We start from the raw sequence: 20,171 nt of genomic DNA, 5'->3' as shown, positions 1-20,171 counted from the left end.
AAGGCAGTAACAAGTGCTGCAGCATGCTGTACCGGATTTGATCATGACCAGGCGCAGTATCATGAGCCACAGACAGCACCGAATCCAGTTCCCACATTGTGAAGGGGCAGTTGTAGGGCTCAGAATTTGGAGACCGGAAGTCCAAGTGACCCCTCTCGATGGCAGTGCGGTAGCGGCAGAAATCTGGATCACAGCTAATAGTGGCGGTAGATGCCGCAAAATGCATGGCCAGTGTCTGGGCAATGTGTCTCGGCCCCGTGAGAAGACTTCCCTGATGCAGCAATGCCGTGACAGGTAGTTGGCTGCGTTTCCCATAAATCCTCCTGATGGCTTCCCATACTTTCGTAGAATTAGTGGAGTGGGAGATGGAGTTCAAGAACGATTGCCATGACCGTCGTTTGCTCTCTTTAATCACGCGCCGCGCTTTGGCCCTTGCCACCCGAAAGGCCGCAATATTGTCAGCTGAGGGACGGCATTTGAAGCGGCGCAGAGCTGCACGGCAGGCTCGGATGGCTGAGCGGCACTCAGTGGTCCACCAAGGGACAGGATGCCTCTTGGGATGACTGGATGACCGTGGGATTGACAATTCAGCAGCATGGGAGATCACGGCTGTAACATGGTCTACCCATTCGTGGACGCTGGCACGGTGTTCCAAAACAGCCAGTTGGCTGAAAAGTGTCCAGTCAGCTCGGCAGAGGTGCCACCGGGGCGGCACTGGTAATGCCATAGCCTCATCCAGGAGGCGAATCCAAAGGGGGAAGTGGTCACTAGAATGGAGGTCAGCAGCAACCTCCCACAGAGCAGAATCCGCGAGTGCTGGAGAGCAAAAGGAAAGGTCAATAGCTGATGACGACCCAGAAGCAGTACAGAAATGAGTGGGAGCACCAGAGTTGAGGATGCACAGTTCTTCAGACATCATGAGGCTTTCCAGAATGCGACCCCTGGGGCAAGTAGTCGAAGAGCCCCATAAGATATTATGAGAATTGAAGTCCCCCAGAAGAAGAAATGGGCGGGGGAGTTGGCTAATAAGGTCTGCGAGAGCCTCAGAGTCTATCGCATCCTGAGGTGATAAGTCAAGTGAACAGACTGCGAGCCTCCGACCCACAAGAAGGCCAACTGCAACTGCTTGCAAGTCTGTAACGAGAGGGAGCTCAGATGAGGGATGCATGTCACGGACAAAAACCGCAACACCACCCTTTGCCCTTTCCCCCGTCAGATCATCTTTCCGATATACGGTATAGCCCTGTAAAGAAGGAGCATCAGTGGCCCGAAAATGTGTCTCTTGGAGACATAAGCACAAAGGGCACTCTCGTGCAAGGAGTTGTAATTCGGCCACATGCGTCCTGAACCCATTCAGGTTCCACTGTAATATGGGAGCCAGTGATCAGGGGGGCTGAACTCTCACCCTGCCTCTGTGCTTTGGAGGAGAGCCCGTACTGGCTGGAGATTTATTCCTGGGGCAAGAAGATCGCCCCCGGTCAACATCAACGTCCATCAGCTCCGATGACGACCCACGGGAGATGTCAGACAGTACGATGGCCTCGTCATCGGACAGACCCTGACTAGTCTCCTCAGGTGGCAAAACCTTCACCTTCAGCGTCTTTGTCTTGGGGGGCTTAGAGTGCAGAGCCTTGTCAACAGTTGGAGCTTTACTCGCCTGGGCAGAAGGCGACATATGGGGAGAGGCAGGAAGTACCCCAATGTCAGCAACCACAGCCTTGTCCGACGTTGCAGGGAGAGCCGCAGGTTGCAAAACAACTGCAGCAGCACAAGTGCACTGGCAAACGCAAGTATTAGTGCTAACACTAGCAACCTCCGTTTGCGTAGCAACAGTGGCCATTTGTACCGGTTTTTTCAGAGCGGAAGCGAAGGATGTTGTAAACACAGGAGGTTGCATGGCCTTAAAGAGCTTCTTGGCCTCACCATAAGGGATACGCTTAGATGTTTTAATCTCCTGTATCTTCCGTTCTTCAAGATAGATGGGGCAGACCCGGCTCCAGACAGGGTGACTCCCAGAGCAATTCACGCACTTCACAGGCGATGAACAATCGGCTCCGTCATGGGCAGGCTGACCACATTTACCACAAGTGGCCATCCCATTGCACCCCAAAGTAGTATGCCCAAAGCGCTGACATTTAAAACAGCGCATTGGGTTGGGGAAATATGGCCGTACTGGCAAACGTAAGAACCCTGCTTTAACATGCTCTGGGAGTCTCGGGCAACTGAACGTGAGAATAAACGAGTCGGATTTGACTAGGTCCCCATCGACTCGTTTCATAATATGCTGTACATCAACAATACCTTCAGCAGCCCACTCAGATTTTAACTCGTCGGTGGGGATATCCACCAAGTCCCTACATGTCACAACACCCTTACTGTAGTTCAACGTGGAGTGGAGCTCGGTCTCGATAGCGAACTCTCCGAGACAGGTTGCTTTCTGAAGAGAAGCGACTTGATGGGAACTAGAAGTCTCAACCAACAGAGTACCATTGCGCAGTCGCTTAACAGATTTCAGTGTACCTGCAATTCCCTCAAGACCCTTGTGGATGTAAAAGGGAGAAACCCTCTCAAAGCTACCCTCCCTCCATTTAATAATCAAAAACACATTCTGATTATCAGCATGTGCTCTGTTATGACAGTCTGATAAATCTCTATCAACACTAGGCGCTAGAGGACTCGCAGCACGAAGTCGCTTCTTCGATGGGGTGTGTTTTCCTACCAGTGGCCCACCCAAGCCACTGGTAGGGGGGGAATGTAGAAGTCGAAGGGTCCATTGCGGTCCCACAAGCAGCTAGGGAACTAAAGGTCCACTCAGACAGAGCCCCGCGTGCCTGAGTAAGCCGTATACAACTGGGGTGCGGCAGGTGCCCCAGAGGTTGCCCGCTTGCGACTGTTCCACCTCAACAGCAATGCATCTCATAGGCGCGGGGCACACCAGAAGATTGAGGGGTTTTTATAGAGGTTGGCCTTCCTCGCAATCCAGGCGGTCAAGCCAAGATTACCATTCCCCGCAGCACACAACATTCCACCGCCGCGCCATACGGTGGTCGCTGAAGCATGTCCGGGGGTTACGGTGACAGGAGACTGGCGGCGCCGACCAGTCCCCAGCTCAGGACCCCGGGGTCGCCAAGCCCGTACTCAGCAAATGAATGCTGAGCCCCTGGGGGCCTTCCTAATGTCATTACTACTTCATTTGTCTCCTATGGTGCAGCAACTCACAGCCCTAAGAAATCTCATTTCAGCTGCCTGGAGCTTACTTTTTCATCATTTGGAAATAATCCACAAATCAGTTCCCTGGAGTAGTGTGGGGACAGCCATTACTTTATAAAACTTCATCTGTATGTGTGTGTGTGTGTGTGTGTGTGTTTTTTCCTGTCTCGTTTCTGAAGTACATGTTTACTCCAAATTTTGCTACTTTCTCATCTGTATCTTTGTCATATTTGTATGTGATACCACATCACAGATTATTAAAATGACTGGCCTGTGATATTACTGTACTGATCACTGCTATTTTTCTTTTTATGAGGTCCCTTCCTATAAAAACCATTATTTTAATTTTCTTTGTGGTTACAGTTATATTATAGTCTTTGTTTGTTTTGCTTAGATATAAATTCCTTTCTGCAGGTCATTCTCTTTCTCTCTTAAAATTTTAAATTGTAAAATTGCCCAGGGGCACAGTTCAATTTCAACAATGTTAGCTATTTCTCAACATTACTGACACTAACATCCACATCACTCATCTCTGCAGTGGTGCAGAGAATTGGATCGCAACAGTAATTCTGGAGCCTCCTTTGTAAAGGAACATTCAAAAATGGAGTGAGAGATTATGTGTGTCTTTACATAGTTGCTGTCCAATGATACTACACAAAAACTTCCAGTACTAATGTTTGTTTTATTGAATGATATGTTAATCTGACCTATGTAAATAACTATGTGAAGTAAAAGCCTTTGTAACTATTTTCATTTCATTAGCTGAGGTAAGAAATTCTGATTTGAGCATAACAGCATTAGGCATTTGTACAGGTTAGTTAATACATTCTTTGCATGTTTCCCTTGCGTTATCTAGGCACTGACTCGTGTTTCAGTAACTGTTGTTCAACATTGATTAGAATAGACAGGGACTGTGGTTGCTGTGTTCGGATGAGGGCTGAGTTGGCATCCCTTCGCTCACAGCTGCAAGCGGTGCTGACTTCGGTCGCGCAGCTTGAGGCTGTTGCCAACGGGTACCACTGTGGGGGGCCAGACTTGGGTATCACGGGGATGTCAACCTCGTCCCGTCTGTCCCCAGATCGGTCTGCTGCTGTGGTTGCCCCGGTTGCTGCCCGCAGTGGGGCTGAGCCCTCGCCTGTGGTTGATTGGGAGGTCGTTCCAAGGCGTGGCAGGCAGCGAAAGACGTCCCCGGAGGCTGATCAGAAAGCCTCCCCGGTGCGTCTGACAAAAAGGTTTCAGGCACTGTCTCTGGCTGAGCCAGATGCAGCTGCCTGCCCTGTTTCATCAGAGGATGATTCTCAGTCTTCAAGGTCCGGGCAATCACAGAGGGTGGGCTTATTGGTAGTTGGGAGCTCCAATGTTAGGCGCGTAATGGGGCCCCTTAGGGATATGGCGGCTAAAGGGGGGAAGAAATCCAGTGTGCACTCAGTGTGCATTCCGGGTGGAGTCATTCCTGATGTGGAAAGGGTCCTTCCGGATGCCATGAAGAGCACAGGGTGCAGCCAGCTGCAGGTGGTGGCACATGTCGGCACTAATGACGTGTGTCGCTTTCGATCTGAGGAAATTCTCTCTGGATTCCAGCGGCTATCTGATTTGGTAAAGGCTGCTGGTCTTGCTTACGAGATGAAGGCAGAGCTCACCATCTGCAGCATCGTTGACAGAACCGACTGCGGACCTTTGGTGCAGAGCCGGGTGGAGGGTCTGAATCAGAGACTCAGACGGCTTTGCGGCCGTGTTGGCTGCAGATTCCTTGACTTGCGCCATAGGGTGGTGGGGTTTCGGGTTCCGCTGAATAGGTCAGGAGTTCACTACATTCAGCTGGCGGCTACACGGGTAGCGGAGGCTGTGTGGCGTGGACTGGGCGGTTTTTTAGGTTAGAAGGCCTCGGGAAAGTACAGGGTGGGCTGCAATCTCAAAGTGTGCATGGCAAATACAGGACGTGCTTGTATCAAGGAACAGTCGGAATTGTAGTTGCAAATTGTTGTAGTTGTGCTGGGAAAGTCCCTGAGCTTCAAGCGCTAATAGAAAGCACAGAAGCTGAAATCGTTATAGGTACAGAAAGCTGGCTAAAGCCTGAAATAAGTTCTGCAGAAATTTTTACGAAGTCTCAGACGGTGTTCAGGAAAGATAGATTAGGTAGAATTAGTGGTGGTGTGTTTGTGTCTGTCAGTAGTGGTTTATCTTGTAGTGAAGTCGAAGTAGATACTCCGTGCGAATTGGTATGGGTGGAGGTTATACTTAACAGCCGAACTAAGTTAATAATTGGCTCCTTCTACCGACCCCCAGGCTCCGATGATATAGTTGTGGAACAGTTCAGAGAAAATTTGAATCTCGTAACAAATAAATACCCCACTCATACGGTTACAGTTGGTGGGGACTTCAACCTTCCCTCGATATGTTGGCAAAAATACTTGTTCAAAACCGGTGGTAGGAAGAAAACATCGTCCGAGATTGTCCTAAATGCTTTCTCCAAAAATTATTTCGAGCAGTTAGTCCATGAACCCAACGAATTGTAAATGGTTGCGAAAACACACTTGACCTCTTAGCCACAAACAATTCAGAGCTGATAGAGAGCATCATAACTGATACAGGGATTAGTGATCACAAGGTCGTTGTAGCTAGGCTCAATACCGTTTCTTCCAAATCCGCCAGAAACAAGCGCAAAATAATTTTATTTAAAAAAGCGGATAAAGTGTCACTAGAAGCCTTCCTAAGAGACAATCTCCATTCCTTCCGAACTGTCTTTGCAAATGTAGACGAGATGTGGCTCAAATTCAAAGATATAGTAGCAACACCAATTGAGAGATTCATAGTTCATAAATTGGTAAGAGATGGAACTGATCCCCCGCGGTACACAAAACAGGTCCGAACTCTGTTGCAGCGAAGCTCAGAAGAATGCGAAATCCCGAAGATTGGCTAAAATTTACAGATGCGCAAAATTTGGCACGGACTTCAATGCGAGATGCCTTTAATAGGTTCCACAACGAAACATTGTCTCGAAATTTGGTAGAAAATCCGAAGAAATTCTGGTCGTATTTATAGAACACAAGCGGCAAGATGCAGTCAATACCTTCGCTGCGCAGTGCCGATGGTACTGTTACCGATGACTGTGCCGCTAAAGTGGAGTTATTGAATGCAGTTTTCCGAAATTCCTTCACCAGGGAAGATGAATGGAATATTCCAGAATTTGAAACACGAACAGCTGCTAGCATGAGTTTCTTAGAAGTAGATACCTTAGGGGTTGCGAAGCAACTCAAATCGCTTGATACGAGCAAGTCTTCAGGTCCAGATTGTACCGATTAGGTTCCTTTCAGATTACACTGATACAATAGCTCCCTACTTAGCACTCGTATACAACCGCTCGCTCACCGATAGATCTGTACCTACATATTGGAAAATTGCGCAGATCGCACCAATGTTTAAGAAGGGTAGTAGGAGTAATCCATCTAACTACAGACCTATATCATTGACGTCGGTTTGCAGTAGGGTTTTGGAGCATATACTGTATTCAAACATTATGAATCACCTCGAAGGGAACGATCTATTGATACGTAATCAGCATGGTTTCAGAAAACATCGTTCTTGTGCAACGCAGCTAGCTCTTTATTCGCACGAAGTAATGGCCGCTATCGACAGGGGATCTCAAGTTGATTCCGTATTTATAGATTTCCGGAAAACTTTCGACACCGTTCCTCACAAGCGACTTCTAATCAAGCTGCGGGCCTATGGGGTATCGTCTCAGTTGTGCGACTGGATTCGTGATTTCCTGTCAGGAAGGTCGCAGTTCGTAGTAATAGACGGCAAATCATCGAGTAAAACTGAAGTGATATCAGGTGTTCCCCAGGGAAGCGTGCTGGGACCTCTGCTGTTCCTGATCTATATAAATGACCTGGGTGACAATCTGAGCAGTTCTTTTAGGCTGTTCGCAGATGATGCTGTAATTTACCGTCTAGTAAGGTCATCCGAAGACCAGTATCAGTTGCAAAGCGCTTTAGAAAAGATAGCTGTATGGTGTGGCAGGTGGCAGTTGATGCTAAATAACGAAAAGTGTGAGGTGATCCACATGAGTTCCAAAAGAAATCCGTTGGAAATCGATTACTTGATAAATAGTACAATTCTCAAGGCTGTCAATTCAACTAAGTACCTGGGTGTAAAAATTACGAACAACTTCAGCTGGAAAGACCACATAGATAATATTGTGGGGAAGGTGAGCCAAAGGTTGCATTTCATTGGCAGGACACTTAGAAGATGCAACAAGTCCACTAAAGAGATAGCTTACACTACACTCATTCGTCCTCTGTTAGAATATTGCTGCGCGGTGTGGGATCCTTACCAGGTGGGATTGACGGAGGACATCGAAAGGGTGCAAAAAAGGGCAGCTCGTTTTGTATTATCACGTAGTAGGGGAGAGAGTGTGGCAGATATGATACGCGAATTGGGATGGAAGTCATTACAGCAAAGATGTTTTTCGTTGCGGCGAGATCTATTTACGAAATTTCAGTCACCAACTTTCTCTTCCGAATGTGAAAATATTTTGTTGAGCCCAACCTATATAGGTAGGAATGATCATCAAAATAAAATAAGAGAAATCAGAGCTCGAACAGAAAGGTTTAGGTGTTCGTTTTTCCCGCGCGCTGTTCGGGAGTGGAATGGTAGAGAGATAGTATGATTGTGGTTCAACGAACCCTCTGCCAAGCACTTAAATGTGAATTGCAGAGTAGTCATGTAGATGTAGATGTAGATAACACAACATAAGAAATGGACTAAAAATAACAAAGGCTCCATGTCACAAGTTTATTGTTAATATCACTAATTCAAATGTGGTAATTACAATAAATCTGATCTTTATAGAACATTGTGACCTTCAGCACAGATGACTACCTGACTGTAATTCTGCTCATTGTGCACATCTATTTTGCTGCTAATGAACTCTGCACATCAAACCCACTCCTGTTTCCATGACATGACACTCACATAGTATATTTCAAAAAGTGATGTGCATCAGTTGAGTTTGTGGATCATATAAATACAGAATGAAAGTAAAATGTATGAGACGAAGAAAAAGGAAAACATATATACCTGACTGGTCAAGTGTAACATGAGCTCGAGAAATACTGTATTGAGTACGAGGATACTGTGGTCGGCTCACATCTGTAGCAACTGCTGGCTGCCCTGCAGCAGCACCACCACTGGCCACTGCAAAAATCACAGGTGAACTATTTAAACAGAGAAATTACTGAATTGTTACTTACAGATACTTCCAAATATTACTTCTACTAAAGGATGAGTTACAGTAAACAAGAATTGGTTTTGTCAATGGAACATGGCAGCAAACAGAAACAACATCTTCATTCAGCATAACAGATCTGAGAGGAAAAAACTAACTGTAAACACCTCTCCATAGATTCTAATGTTGGTTTCATATTATCAAAGGACTATGGTTTGAAGCCCACATGAAACTGTAGGCTCTGCTACAACTATCTAGGAAAATCGATTCAAAGGTCAGAGGAAGGCAAGGATATACATTCTGTAATACAACAATTACTAGTAAAGCACTGTTGTGTCCAAACAAAACTTCAGGTTGAGGTCACCTTAACCTCATTACGAAAGCAACATACAAAGACCATCAATGCATCGGATATTATGAGAGCACATACTCACTAGTATTTTAAACTGCATAGTTGATATGGGTATTTAAAGTAAAGACAATAAATTTCTAGCTTGTGAGTATGTTTTTAGGATGCTCAACAGCGAGATTAATAATGATCTTGCTAAACTGCATGAGACATATGTGATTAAAAATCTGGGTAGTGTACCAATCGGAAATCTAAAATAACAACACAGGAAAGTTTTACTGGTCTATCACTCACATTTCAACATTTCGCAGAGGGTTCATACAACTGCATTAAAACTATTTTTTGACTGCTCCATTCTTGAAGAGCATGTGCAAAAAATTAACTTAATCTTTCTGTGTGAGCTCTAATTTCTATTATTTTATTATGATAGTCATTTCTCCTCATGCAGGTGGGACTCAAAAGGTTTGGCTCTCAGAGGAGAAAGCTGATGAATGAAATTTCATGATAAGATGTCGTTGCAGTGAAAAAGCTTCCGTTTGCATGAATGTCAGCCCATTACACTTATCATATCCAAAATACTCTTCTCTATTTCAAAGTAATACGAAATGAGCTGTACTTCATTGAAATTTTTTGATCTCCTCTACCAATCTATTTTGTAAGGATCTCATATCACAAGGCAAAACCCCAGAAGAGGTCAGACAAGTGTAGTATTTGTAGGCAGTATCTTTAGTAGATTTGCTGCGCCTTGTAAGTGTTCTGCCAATAAAACACAATCTTTGATTCACTTTCCTCACAAAATTTTCTGTGTGATGGTAGCAATTTACATTGTTTGTAATTGTAACCTGCAGGTATTCAGCTGTATCAACAACCTTTAAATTTGTATGATTTATCATGTGATCAATAATTAATAGAATTTTTTGACTATTCATGTGATTGACTATACATTTTCTATTGATTAAAGTCAACTGACACTTTTTGCACCATACAGATACCTTGTCTAAATACTTTTGCAATTCATTTTGGTCTTATGATGACTTTACTAGGGAGTAAAGGACTAGGGACTGCGACCTTTCTGTTAGGAAATCACAAATTCAGTTGCACAAGTGATCTGATAATCCACTTGCACGTAATTTAATTCAAAGCCGTGTGTGACGAATTATGTCTAAAGCCTTCTGGAAATCTAAACATATCGAATCAACCTGAGACCCCTGTTGACAGCACTCTACTACTTCAGGGAATAAAGAGCCAGTAGTGTTTCACAAGAATGATATTTTCTGAATCCATGCTGGTTGTGTGTCAATACATCATGTTCTTCACGGTATTTCATAATGCTGGAACACAGAGTACATTACAAAATACTCCTACAAAACAATTTTAATGATATGAATCTACAACTCAGTAGATTACTTCTCTTCCCTTTCTTGTGTATTGATGTGACTGGTGGAACTTTCCAGTCTTTAGGTACAGATCTTCCATCAGTCAAACAGTTGCATATGTTTGTTCAAAATGGAGTTATTTCATCAGTAACTCCAAAAGGAAGCAATTAGTATACAATCTGGACTGGAAGACTTATCTTTATTAAGTGACAAATTGCTATGATATACTGAGAGTATCTACTACCAAATTACTCATGATGGAAGCTGCTCGATTTGAATTCTGGAATATTGGTGAAAAATTTCGAAAAACTCTGCTTTAATGCCACTGTTGTCAGTAACATTACCATTACTACTGCACAATGAAGGCAGTGGTTGTATCTTGTTCCTGGTATACTTTACATACTAGTAGAATATCTTGGAATTATTTATCACATTTCAAGACAGTTTCCAAAATACTAAAAATACTCCATACCTCCAGATCTTGACACCCCCCCCCCCCCCCCCCTACAAACTGTCATATGGACACTCCTGACAGCACATGTCTACTTCAATTTCACTACAAGATAAAATACTACTAATAGCAATAATCAGACTACCACCAACCAGTTTTAATCTGTTCTTTCTGAATGCTGTTAGGTTGTTGGTAAAAACTTTGGTTGGACTTTTCTCCGGCTGTAACCAGCATTCTCTACCTAATAAAATTTCTGCTTTAGTGTTTCCTACGAGTGCTTGGAGCTTTGATTCTTTCTCAACATAGCTACAACAATTTACAACCATAATATCTGTGTTTCCTAGGTCTGTCCCCTTCGAGTCCACATCCCTGTTTATACTTTTCCCAGAGCCTCTAACCTAAAAAATTGCCCAATCCACTCCAAACAGCTCCTGTTACCCATGCAGCCACATGCAGTGTGTAAAGGTCCTTTGATATAGTAAGTGGATCCCAATAGCTCTCATCCTCTGAAGCATGTCAAGGAATCTGCAGTCAACATGGTCACAGAACTGCCTGAGCCTCTGATTCAGACCCTACACTAGGTTTTGTACCAGCAGATCTGTCAAAGGTGCTGCAGATGTTAAGCTTCATTTTCATCTTGCACACATGACTGACTGTCGTTACTTCAGACCGCCACCAAAAAACCAGACTGAATCTCTTCTGATCTGAAGCAACATACATCACTGAGTACTGACATGAGCCACCACTTTCAGTTGGTTACATCTTTTGCTTATCATGGCATCAGAAAACATCCACTCCAAACCTGGGATGACTCCACCTGGTATCCACAATGAGTGCCGATGGATTTCTTTCTCTACTTGGCATCCGTGTCTCTAAGGGGGCTTAGTCACATGGCCAACACCAGAGTTCCCAACCATCAATAATCCCTACCCTCTGTGAATGCCTGGACCTCACGCACTGAGTGGATTTCTCTGAATCAGGACAAACAAATGCAGCTGGCACATGATCTCTATCAGCCACAAGCAGCAGGCCTTTTGATTGGTCTCCTGGAATGTCTTTTGCTGCCTGCCAAACCTTAAAACAACTTCCCACATGACCATGTGTGAGGTGTAATCTCAATATGGGCAGTAACCAGTCTGACCACAGCAGTGGAACTATCAGTGGATACACGGAATATGTTGGATGTCTCTTGGATCCCCACATCTGGCCATCCACAACAAAGGAATGTATGGAGGATAAGGAAACAGGAGGACAACTGGAGTACGCAGCTGGAATGTTCTAAACAAGCATAGTGGTAAGTTAATAAATCTTCTTTTGCAATTTATTGCAAACCTGAATTTTCATCATTCAGGTACACTTTTCTTCTACATGACTGAAGTTAAACTCACAAAAATTGGTACAGATATTTAGAATGACCTCCTCTACCTCCCTTGCCCAGTACTTCCTGAAACATTTATAAGATGATGATGATGTCCGTGATATTTGAGCTACATTTTAAAATATTTTTGTTATAGTAAAACAAATTACTTGTCTTTTTTACAGATCAGCATCAGGGAAGGAAATTGGAGGCATAAAATACTTATGTGAATGTTGCCTTTACTCTGACTCTTTTTTCCAAGCTGTGAGCCTACAATACGTTTGCTCGCAACCCTAGCCAAAAAACGAGTGCCCCAAGGTGCCTGCGTGACCTCTATTTATACTTTTGTTAACAATTACCTACAATGAAAATTACAATTTTATGTAAAATCACAATTAAAAGTTAAACCAAATATGAGATACACATTACTAAAAATTTACAATCACAGTGCTGAACAAGGTGAACCTATTTTCAACTTAGTTATGAGTTAATGTAACATTTTCTGACTAATTGTGTTACAGGTAACAATTAAATCAACTAGTGCCTGAATTTTAGTGCTAACATATATCGGAGATTCAATTAACGTGCTTTATTTATATGTTCTATTTAATTTGCTGTAGTAATTTTATAATGATAAGTTTACTGGTACATCCTGACCATATGCTACATTTTTTTCGATTAGTTATAGTATTAATTTCACATTTATATTGTGTTTTTCACATAAGAACAATGTTAATCAGCAAAGCATCGTTTTCGAATTATATGTATACTGAAATAGTGGTTATTTTTGTATGTAATTTGGAAACAGGTCACTTTACAATCAGGCAATTAGAACTGGTGTTTATCTTTAATGCTCTCCGAGGGGTTCTCATAGGTAGCAATGAGATACAGCAATATTTCAGTACCCCCCCCCCCCCCGAAGAGTTTTGCCTAGCCTGATAGACGAAACTCTTCTCACAGAAATATTGGTGTGCTTGATGTGATACAGTACTAGCTGGACAAAATAACACAAACTGCATATATTTTAAAAGGTACAAAATTGAATCATGAAACTTTACATACAGATAAATTTTCCAAATAGCTACAAACATATACATCAAGAAAAAAAGAATTGGAAATATGAGATTACAAATAAATTTCCAAACTTTTACAAAATCAATATTTACATCAAATTTTCTGAATCAATGTTTTTCCGAAACTATCACTTCTAGAGCGTCCTTGTTTTTGTCCCTCCTTCAAACACTCAAACACAACTAAGCTAACAAATTACAAATTTGACTGAAGTGATTACGTTGCACTTTCAAAGTGTCCATATGACATGTTCTAGAATAATAGTATCATAGAAAAGACAGAAGAATAAAATTTATCCTAACAGTTTGCAATACCATAAAATATTTTACAAATCTTATCAAACATGAATATTCAAAATTATATTTGTATATTTATATTGTGACAGTATAGAAACTGTTCATTTATATCCAATCTGGGTTGCTGTCACAAGTATCTGAATATACTATGTATAGACAATATTTCTTGGCTTTGTACATCAAATGCAATAACGTTTCAAAATTTTTACCAGACATCCAGAAAGTCAGATCAAATTAACACTGAGCAACAGCTTTAAGATTTTATAAATTGTGACAAAATAAGTATTACGTCAATAAAATTCCTGAAAGTGGCAAGATACACTTAAGCAAGTGAAAATGTAATTGTGTTATAGTTAGCAACCTTGCAGTAAGGAGATTCTGTAAAAAAAATCCAGAACCTTGTCACATGGCATCTTATATTTAATTTTGTCAAAGTCCTCAGTCTGTCTATTAAAGTTGTCATTTCCTACCCCTCAATACCAAACTAGTCTCCAGATTGTGTCTTGCGAGATGTGAGTAGTGTAAAATAATAGTTTTTCAATGTGATTTGTGCGCTATGCATTGTCATAGTTGTTCAAAATAACTCTCAAGTTTAATTTCACATCAGCATTTCCTTCAATCAAAATGTATAAGAGTTCTACTTCATGCGATTCAAATGATTCATTAGTTCCCTTATGTGTGACTGCACAGTACCATCATCATCACAATCCTCTCAATTAAATGAATCATCAAAACCATTAATAAATGAGGGTTGAATACCACCAACCACCTCAGCAGCATTGCATATCATATAACCTAAACCTATAATCATCATAATCTACGGGTGATGCCTCTGCACGCACATCTGCCTTAACTACTAAATGTTCAACATCTGAAGTTACACTACTGAAATCGCTACCTGTTTCATTATCTAACTCAGGTGTTATTTCCTCTTTTTGGCTACCAATTTCTACTAATATAGATACCTCATTATCCTTACCTTCATCAGAAAACAAGCTAGTGATACCATACATATCATAAGTTCTGTCTACATCAGGTGTTAATGTGTCATCAATTAATGCTGAGTCATGTTCATTAAGTTCAAACTGTGGTCCTGCTTGAGTATCTGCATTATTCAGTTCACTCAATATGTGATCCCAAAAGTTTTGCTTATAACTAGTATCATCTAAGTAGTAGTCCCTATTTACATTACATTTACGATTGCTTTTACGTTTCTGTCTCTTTAACCTCCTATTTGCCTGGTTTGTGCCATAACTATTCACCTCAAATTGACAGGCTCCCAACGAGGTGGTTACCTGTTTCCCTGGTAGGAATTTCTGTTGTGAAGCTGGTTACTGTTTCTCTGTTCTTGATGGTTTTCGTGTCTGTTGTAACTACTGTTTTGGTTACCACACCAGTTATTATTTCTGTGTCCATTATATTGTTGTGACCCCCATTCCTATTTCGAGTGTTTATGAGGTTTTGATTGTACTGTCTGTCATCATTCTTCCATGTACGGTCAATTTTGTCTACATAATGTAAAAATTCGTCAACACTTGTCATCTGGTCCATATACAAGTCCCCACTGAAAACGGTGTGGTAGGCGCCGCTTCAGTGCGTCAATCTGTATCAGTTCGTCCACAGGTTTGCTCAAATGTGACAATGTCCCTAATTGTTTTTCACAAAATTCTCGCATGCTAATTGCAAGACCTGTGTGATATTTGCTACCGTTAAGAAATTCGGATTTTATTCTTGCCTGTTTGTTTTCTGACCAAAACTTTGCCAAGAATTGGCGTTCAAAATCGGCAAAAGACGTAGTATTTGTATCAATGTTTTGGTTTGCCCATGTAAGGGCTTCACTATCCAAAAAACGTTTCGCAAATTTAACTTTAGGAGACTCTGGAATGTAAGGTTGGAAACTGTCTTTGCACTGATGCGCAAAGTCAACTGGATACAATTTCGCTTCACCTGGGTAACATTTTAAACTAACAATGTTACAACTATGCACAAACATCTGGCTTGAATCAAAATGGGACATTATATTATTTTGCAATTTTGAAACTTTAGAGCTGACTGTTTGCAGTTCTATTGTTACACTTTCTACTTTCTCGTCAATACGAGATATCTTATCAGAAACTACTTCAGAATTTAATTTCAATCTTTCCCCTACCAATTCTTTTTCTGAAACAATGAGTTCCTGCAACATTTTTAACTCATCTTTTCGGTTCACTAATTCATTTAAAACGACTACTTCCGTGTTTTTGACAAGTTCGTTATCTAATTCAATGCTTTTGTTTGTTTCTTTAAATTCGGAGATTGTGAAAGCCTCCAAACAGTCAACTTTGGTTTCTACCCTTTCTATGTCACATGCAACAATTTGTACTTTGTTATTTGTTGCATTGATTTCTTCTCTCAATGATTTTAAATTTTGGTCCAGCTTTTCTGTGACCTCTTTAATGTTGCTGCCTAATTGGTTATTTTGAGTTACCAATTGTTCTAGTTTATTATTCAACAACTGAGATATCTGATCAATTAAATTCGGTTGCTGATTTGCTCCCAAAAAACCACGAAAGGGCGAACAACTACTGCTCCCGGAGCAGATAACTGATCACAGAACAGAAAAGAAATTAAAATCACTTAGTAATGGAAAGGTATTAGGAACCGATAAAATACCTGTAAGATTCTACAAAGTGTATGCAAAAGAACTCACTTCACTTCTAGCAGCAGTTTATCGCAGATCGCTGGATGAATAAAGGGTACCTAGCGACTGAAAAAAAGTGCAGGTAATTTCCACATTCAGCGTGAGCCAATCCTCACCAGCTACAACAATTGTGCATCACATGCCTAGCCTGTAAATCTGCCACCCCTCCCTCCTGCATTTCTGCCCAGCAGACCAGCTGCCTCCCACCAAGCCACTAGTGACCCACCCCCAACCCCTCTCCTGCCTCCTGACTATCTCTCTTCCAGTCCATCCCACCCAACAGGACCTGCACCACAAGCTAGCCCATCTGCCGAAATGCAGCATTGTGTGTGCAGATGTTTGTGTTTACTCTAGCTTGAAAAAGGATTGCTTCAAAAGCTGGCAAGTTTTCTTTGTTTTTGTGTGTGCCTGCCGTTGACTCAATGCCTGCTTTTCGGTGAGTGGTCCCCTTTAATCCGAAAGTATTTACATTCTATGAGAACTTTCCAACAAAATTACTGTAATATTTATTATACTCACATTCCCTGGAAGGCTGGCTGCTTGCTGTTATATTTATAGGTTTGGGTTTGATCACCCTCCTAGCTGTCGAAGTTTTTTCATCACTGTTTGGTCCAACTGGTGGTCATGAAACAAGCAGAAAGCAGTGACAGAGGCAAAAATACAGCTACATAATGTTCAAATAACATAACGTATTTCTGTAATACCATGAAGCCTGTAGTATGAGATATTCTGGTTGTCATCTTGTTCAACTTATATTACTTACTAATAAAATGCAGGCAATAACAAATGCAGAAACTTCATATTTTCCATTATGAGAAATAATTTTAATTATTGTACTGTAATTTCCTGTTTTAGCTGTGATTACACACACACACACACACACACACACACACACACACACACACACACACACACACCTGACACGTACCACATCATTACGAAGTGTTGTATTCATGATCTATGGAACAAGTACTAATCTAATCTAATCTCTCTCTCTCTCTCACACACACACACACACACACACACACACACACACACACACACACACACAATTTTTCCCAACAATATAGCCTAAATGGGCCCCAGATGGGCCTAGAACTGAAAGAATTACTCAATGTGTCTTGAAAAAGAATAGAAGATCGAAAGCCGAGTTACAAAGTATGACTACCTGATTATGTAACTGTCTACAGGTCAATGCTTTCCGTATATGCTGAGTGATTGTTTTTACTAGTATGACATGTCTATGTTCTATGTCTACATTTGTATAAATAACTCAACAACACTCTGCCATAATCAGTTCGGTACTTGTACATCAAGGGTCATGCATCTTTCTGTTAGTGGGCAGTTAGATGCTGCAAAATTTCTTGGCACCTATTTGGGAAAAAATTATACATGGCTTTGCCACACATTTACACACTTATTCACAGAAAAGTTGGTTTGTCTCAGTTCTTCATACACGACATAGCTGATATTTCTTCTGGGAGAGCTTGGATACACTGTTGGAAATCTCCTACTATAGTGAAATGATGCTGTCTTTCACTTTTCCAGTATGAGCCCTACAGATTTTATGTTTACAAGTCAGTGAGAAAAATCTTTATATCCACAGGCCACAATCAATAATATAAGTGTATATACTGCTGAAAAGTGAAAGTTTCATCCTGAAACAAAATCTTCAGCTACGGTCATGTCATTCTCTGCAAGCCTCTTTCACAGAGTTAAATATGACCAAGATATGTAAGAGTGTCACTGCAGAGTTTGCTTATATAAGGGAGATGTACCGACACCAAAATTTTAAAGGTGGGTTACATATGATGCTTGAATAACTCAGATGGTACAGAGTAGCACAAAGAGGCCTTGGTATGTATTCAGGTCCTGATGTGGTAAGACAGGTTTAATCCATTGGTACCATTCATTTCACGGCATGCTCTACTCAAACTGATTAGTTGAGCCACACGTTTCTGACACAATTTTTCGACAATTGCAACAGTCACCTTTGTTTGCCACAATGAGCTGTGTGTTCAGCATCTGGGTTCAAATGGTTCAAATGGCTCTGAGCACTATGGGACTCAACTGCTGCGGTCATTAGTCCCCTAGAACTTAGAACTAGTTAAACCTAACTAACCTAAGGACATCACACACATCCATGCCCGAGGCAGGATTCGAACCTGCGACCGCAGCGGTCGCGCGGTTCCAGACTGTAGCGCCTAGAACCGCTCGGCCACTCCGGCCGGCTCAGCATCTGGGCTCCAACTAGTCTGTGAGATGTCCTTTGACACACGCTGATTTGAACTAGTAATTGATTGATTTTCAGTGTGGTCCCTTGTGACTTCTACTCCCATAGATATGGTTAATTCAGCTGGATCTAACTTCTAGTGAGATCCTGTCTCTAATGACCTTGATGTCAACAGGGTGTTAAATGCCCATCTCCCTTCTTTCCTTCTAGTGAGATTACCACATTTACCCAAGAATAAGATGATGCCAAATATAAGATGATGCCAAATATAAGATGATGCCAAGAATATGATGATGCCAAATATAAGACATAATCTTTTATTGAGTCTCCTTGTGAAAATTTTATTTTTAACATCTTCTGACTAATCCAAATCATAAACTGTTTTATTAATATAAAGTACCTGCCTAAAAAACTTAAACAGTATACCTATTCTAAACTTATGCCATTTATTGATTGTCTGCATTATGATAATGCAATGAGAAACAAAATCAACATAAAGAAATGGTTTAAATCAATTTTCACCTTCACTTCCTTTTTTGTTTACCAACTAAGTTAGTCATCTGTGGTATTGCTATTTTTTATCATATCATCATCATCATCATCATCACCACCACCACTGGTATACTCATCTGGGATGTTAGTTCCATCTAACCAATAAGAGGTGAGAAAAGAAGCAATGTATTTCTACATATGAGCAGTGATGATACATATAATCTTGATTGTCACACATATTTGGCTGTTTCTTGCTAGTACATTATGATTTCCAAAGTGGAGCCCCTACTAGCACAGCTTAAATTGCTGCGAGTGAAATGAGAAACAATAAAATTTATAATCTTTGTTGTCATAAATATTTGTCTGTTTCTCCAAATATATTGCAGTTACTGAGGTTGTGGTTACAGTGGAACCTGAGAACATAGCTGTCTTTTTCCAAATACATAGTGGATTTTATATCTACTCTGACATGAAAATGTGACAGTATTTCTTCTTGCTTCTGAACGTGTCGTCTGTCCTGTGCTCTCTCACTGACAATGTAGAACCAGTATCTGACACACCCCTTTTCATTCTCATTATACATCACAGTGAGCATTGACAACACTGCTGCATGAAATATGTAAGTACCCCCAGTGGCCCCTATCTAAACTTTCAGTGTCTCCAACAGAAATGTATACTATTGTAGAGTATTTGTGAAATTTTAAAGCAAATTCAATTCCCACTACAAGTGGATAAAGGCAAACTGCAGTTTAAATGTGGTAGATGTTCATAAAAACCAAAGTACACAGCACATATTTACGTGATTGGCTGTAAAACGGAATTTGTTGCCCACTCACCACTCCCTTCACCACATTTAAACTAGTTGTCAGCCAAACTGGTGTCACTGTTCCCTCTTCAACTCTTCCGAATCCTTCAAAACAAATCTTCACATGAAGCCAATTACCAAAGCTTCATCTGTAACTCTAAGACAACCCCTACAATAATCTATTACATGAACTAAAGATGTTGATTTCAGTAGTAGTAGTTTAATCTGCTAATGTAAGATGGCCCAGTATTTTTCTAATGACAAATTTGTGAAAAAACCTCATTTTATAATCAGGTAAATACAGTATATTATATTTAATGTCATATCTTTATGCTTTAGTTGAAGCCATCCCACCTCCTTTTGTTTGGTTTCCTGATGTTCTGAACTTCACAGACTCCTTATTTAAAGTCCCCATAAAACTGTGTCCATCAGTTTTTACTTTATTTCTTTCTCAAAAATGTTTTGATCTTAAGCACTACCTTTAATGGTCTAAAGCAGCACAAAACTGCATAAATAGCCACTATATAAACACAATTTAATGTAAATGTTCCTGGTAATGAAGATGTCCCCTCAAAATATTTAATGCTGGTGAAATAAAATTAAATATAAAAATAGCCACTGATT

General features: G+C 41.2%; 1 protein-coding gene across 1 annotated transcript in view; it reads right to left on the bottom strand.

Annotated features, from left to right (window-relative positions):
- The window catches only part of LOC126470211 (neogenin), a 242,885-nt gene that overhangs the window by 47,155 nt on the left and 175,559 nt on the right, over positions 1 to 20,171 (bottom strand). The window contains exons 20-21 of the mRNA XM_050097890.1: positions 16,537 to 16,632; positions 8,290 to 8,406 (exon numbers count right to left, since the gene is read on the bottom strand). Of these exons, the coding sequence (XP_049953847.1) occupies positions 8,290 to 8,406; positions 16,537 to 16,632 (213 nt within the window). The remainder of the gene's footprint in view (positions 1 to 8,289; positions 8,407 to 16,536; positions 16,633 to 20,171) is intronic.

This window comes from Schistocerca serialis, chromosome 3 (assembly GCF_023864345.2).
Source record: "Schistocerca serialis cubense isolate TAMUIC-IGC-003099 chromosome 3, iqSchSeri2.2, whole genome shotgun sequence".
Lineage (NCBI taxonomy): Eukaryota > Metazoa > Arthropoda > Insecta > Orthoptera > Acrididae > Schistocerca > Schistocerca serialis.
This window is presented reverse-complemented; position numbering and strand designations above follow the sequence as displayed.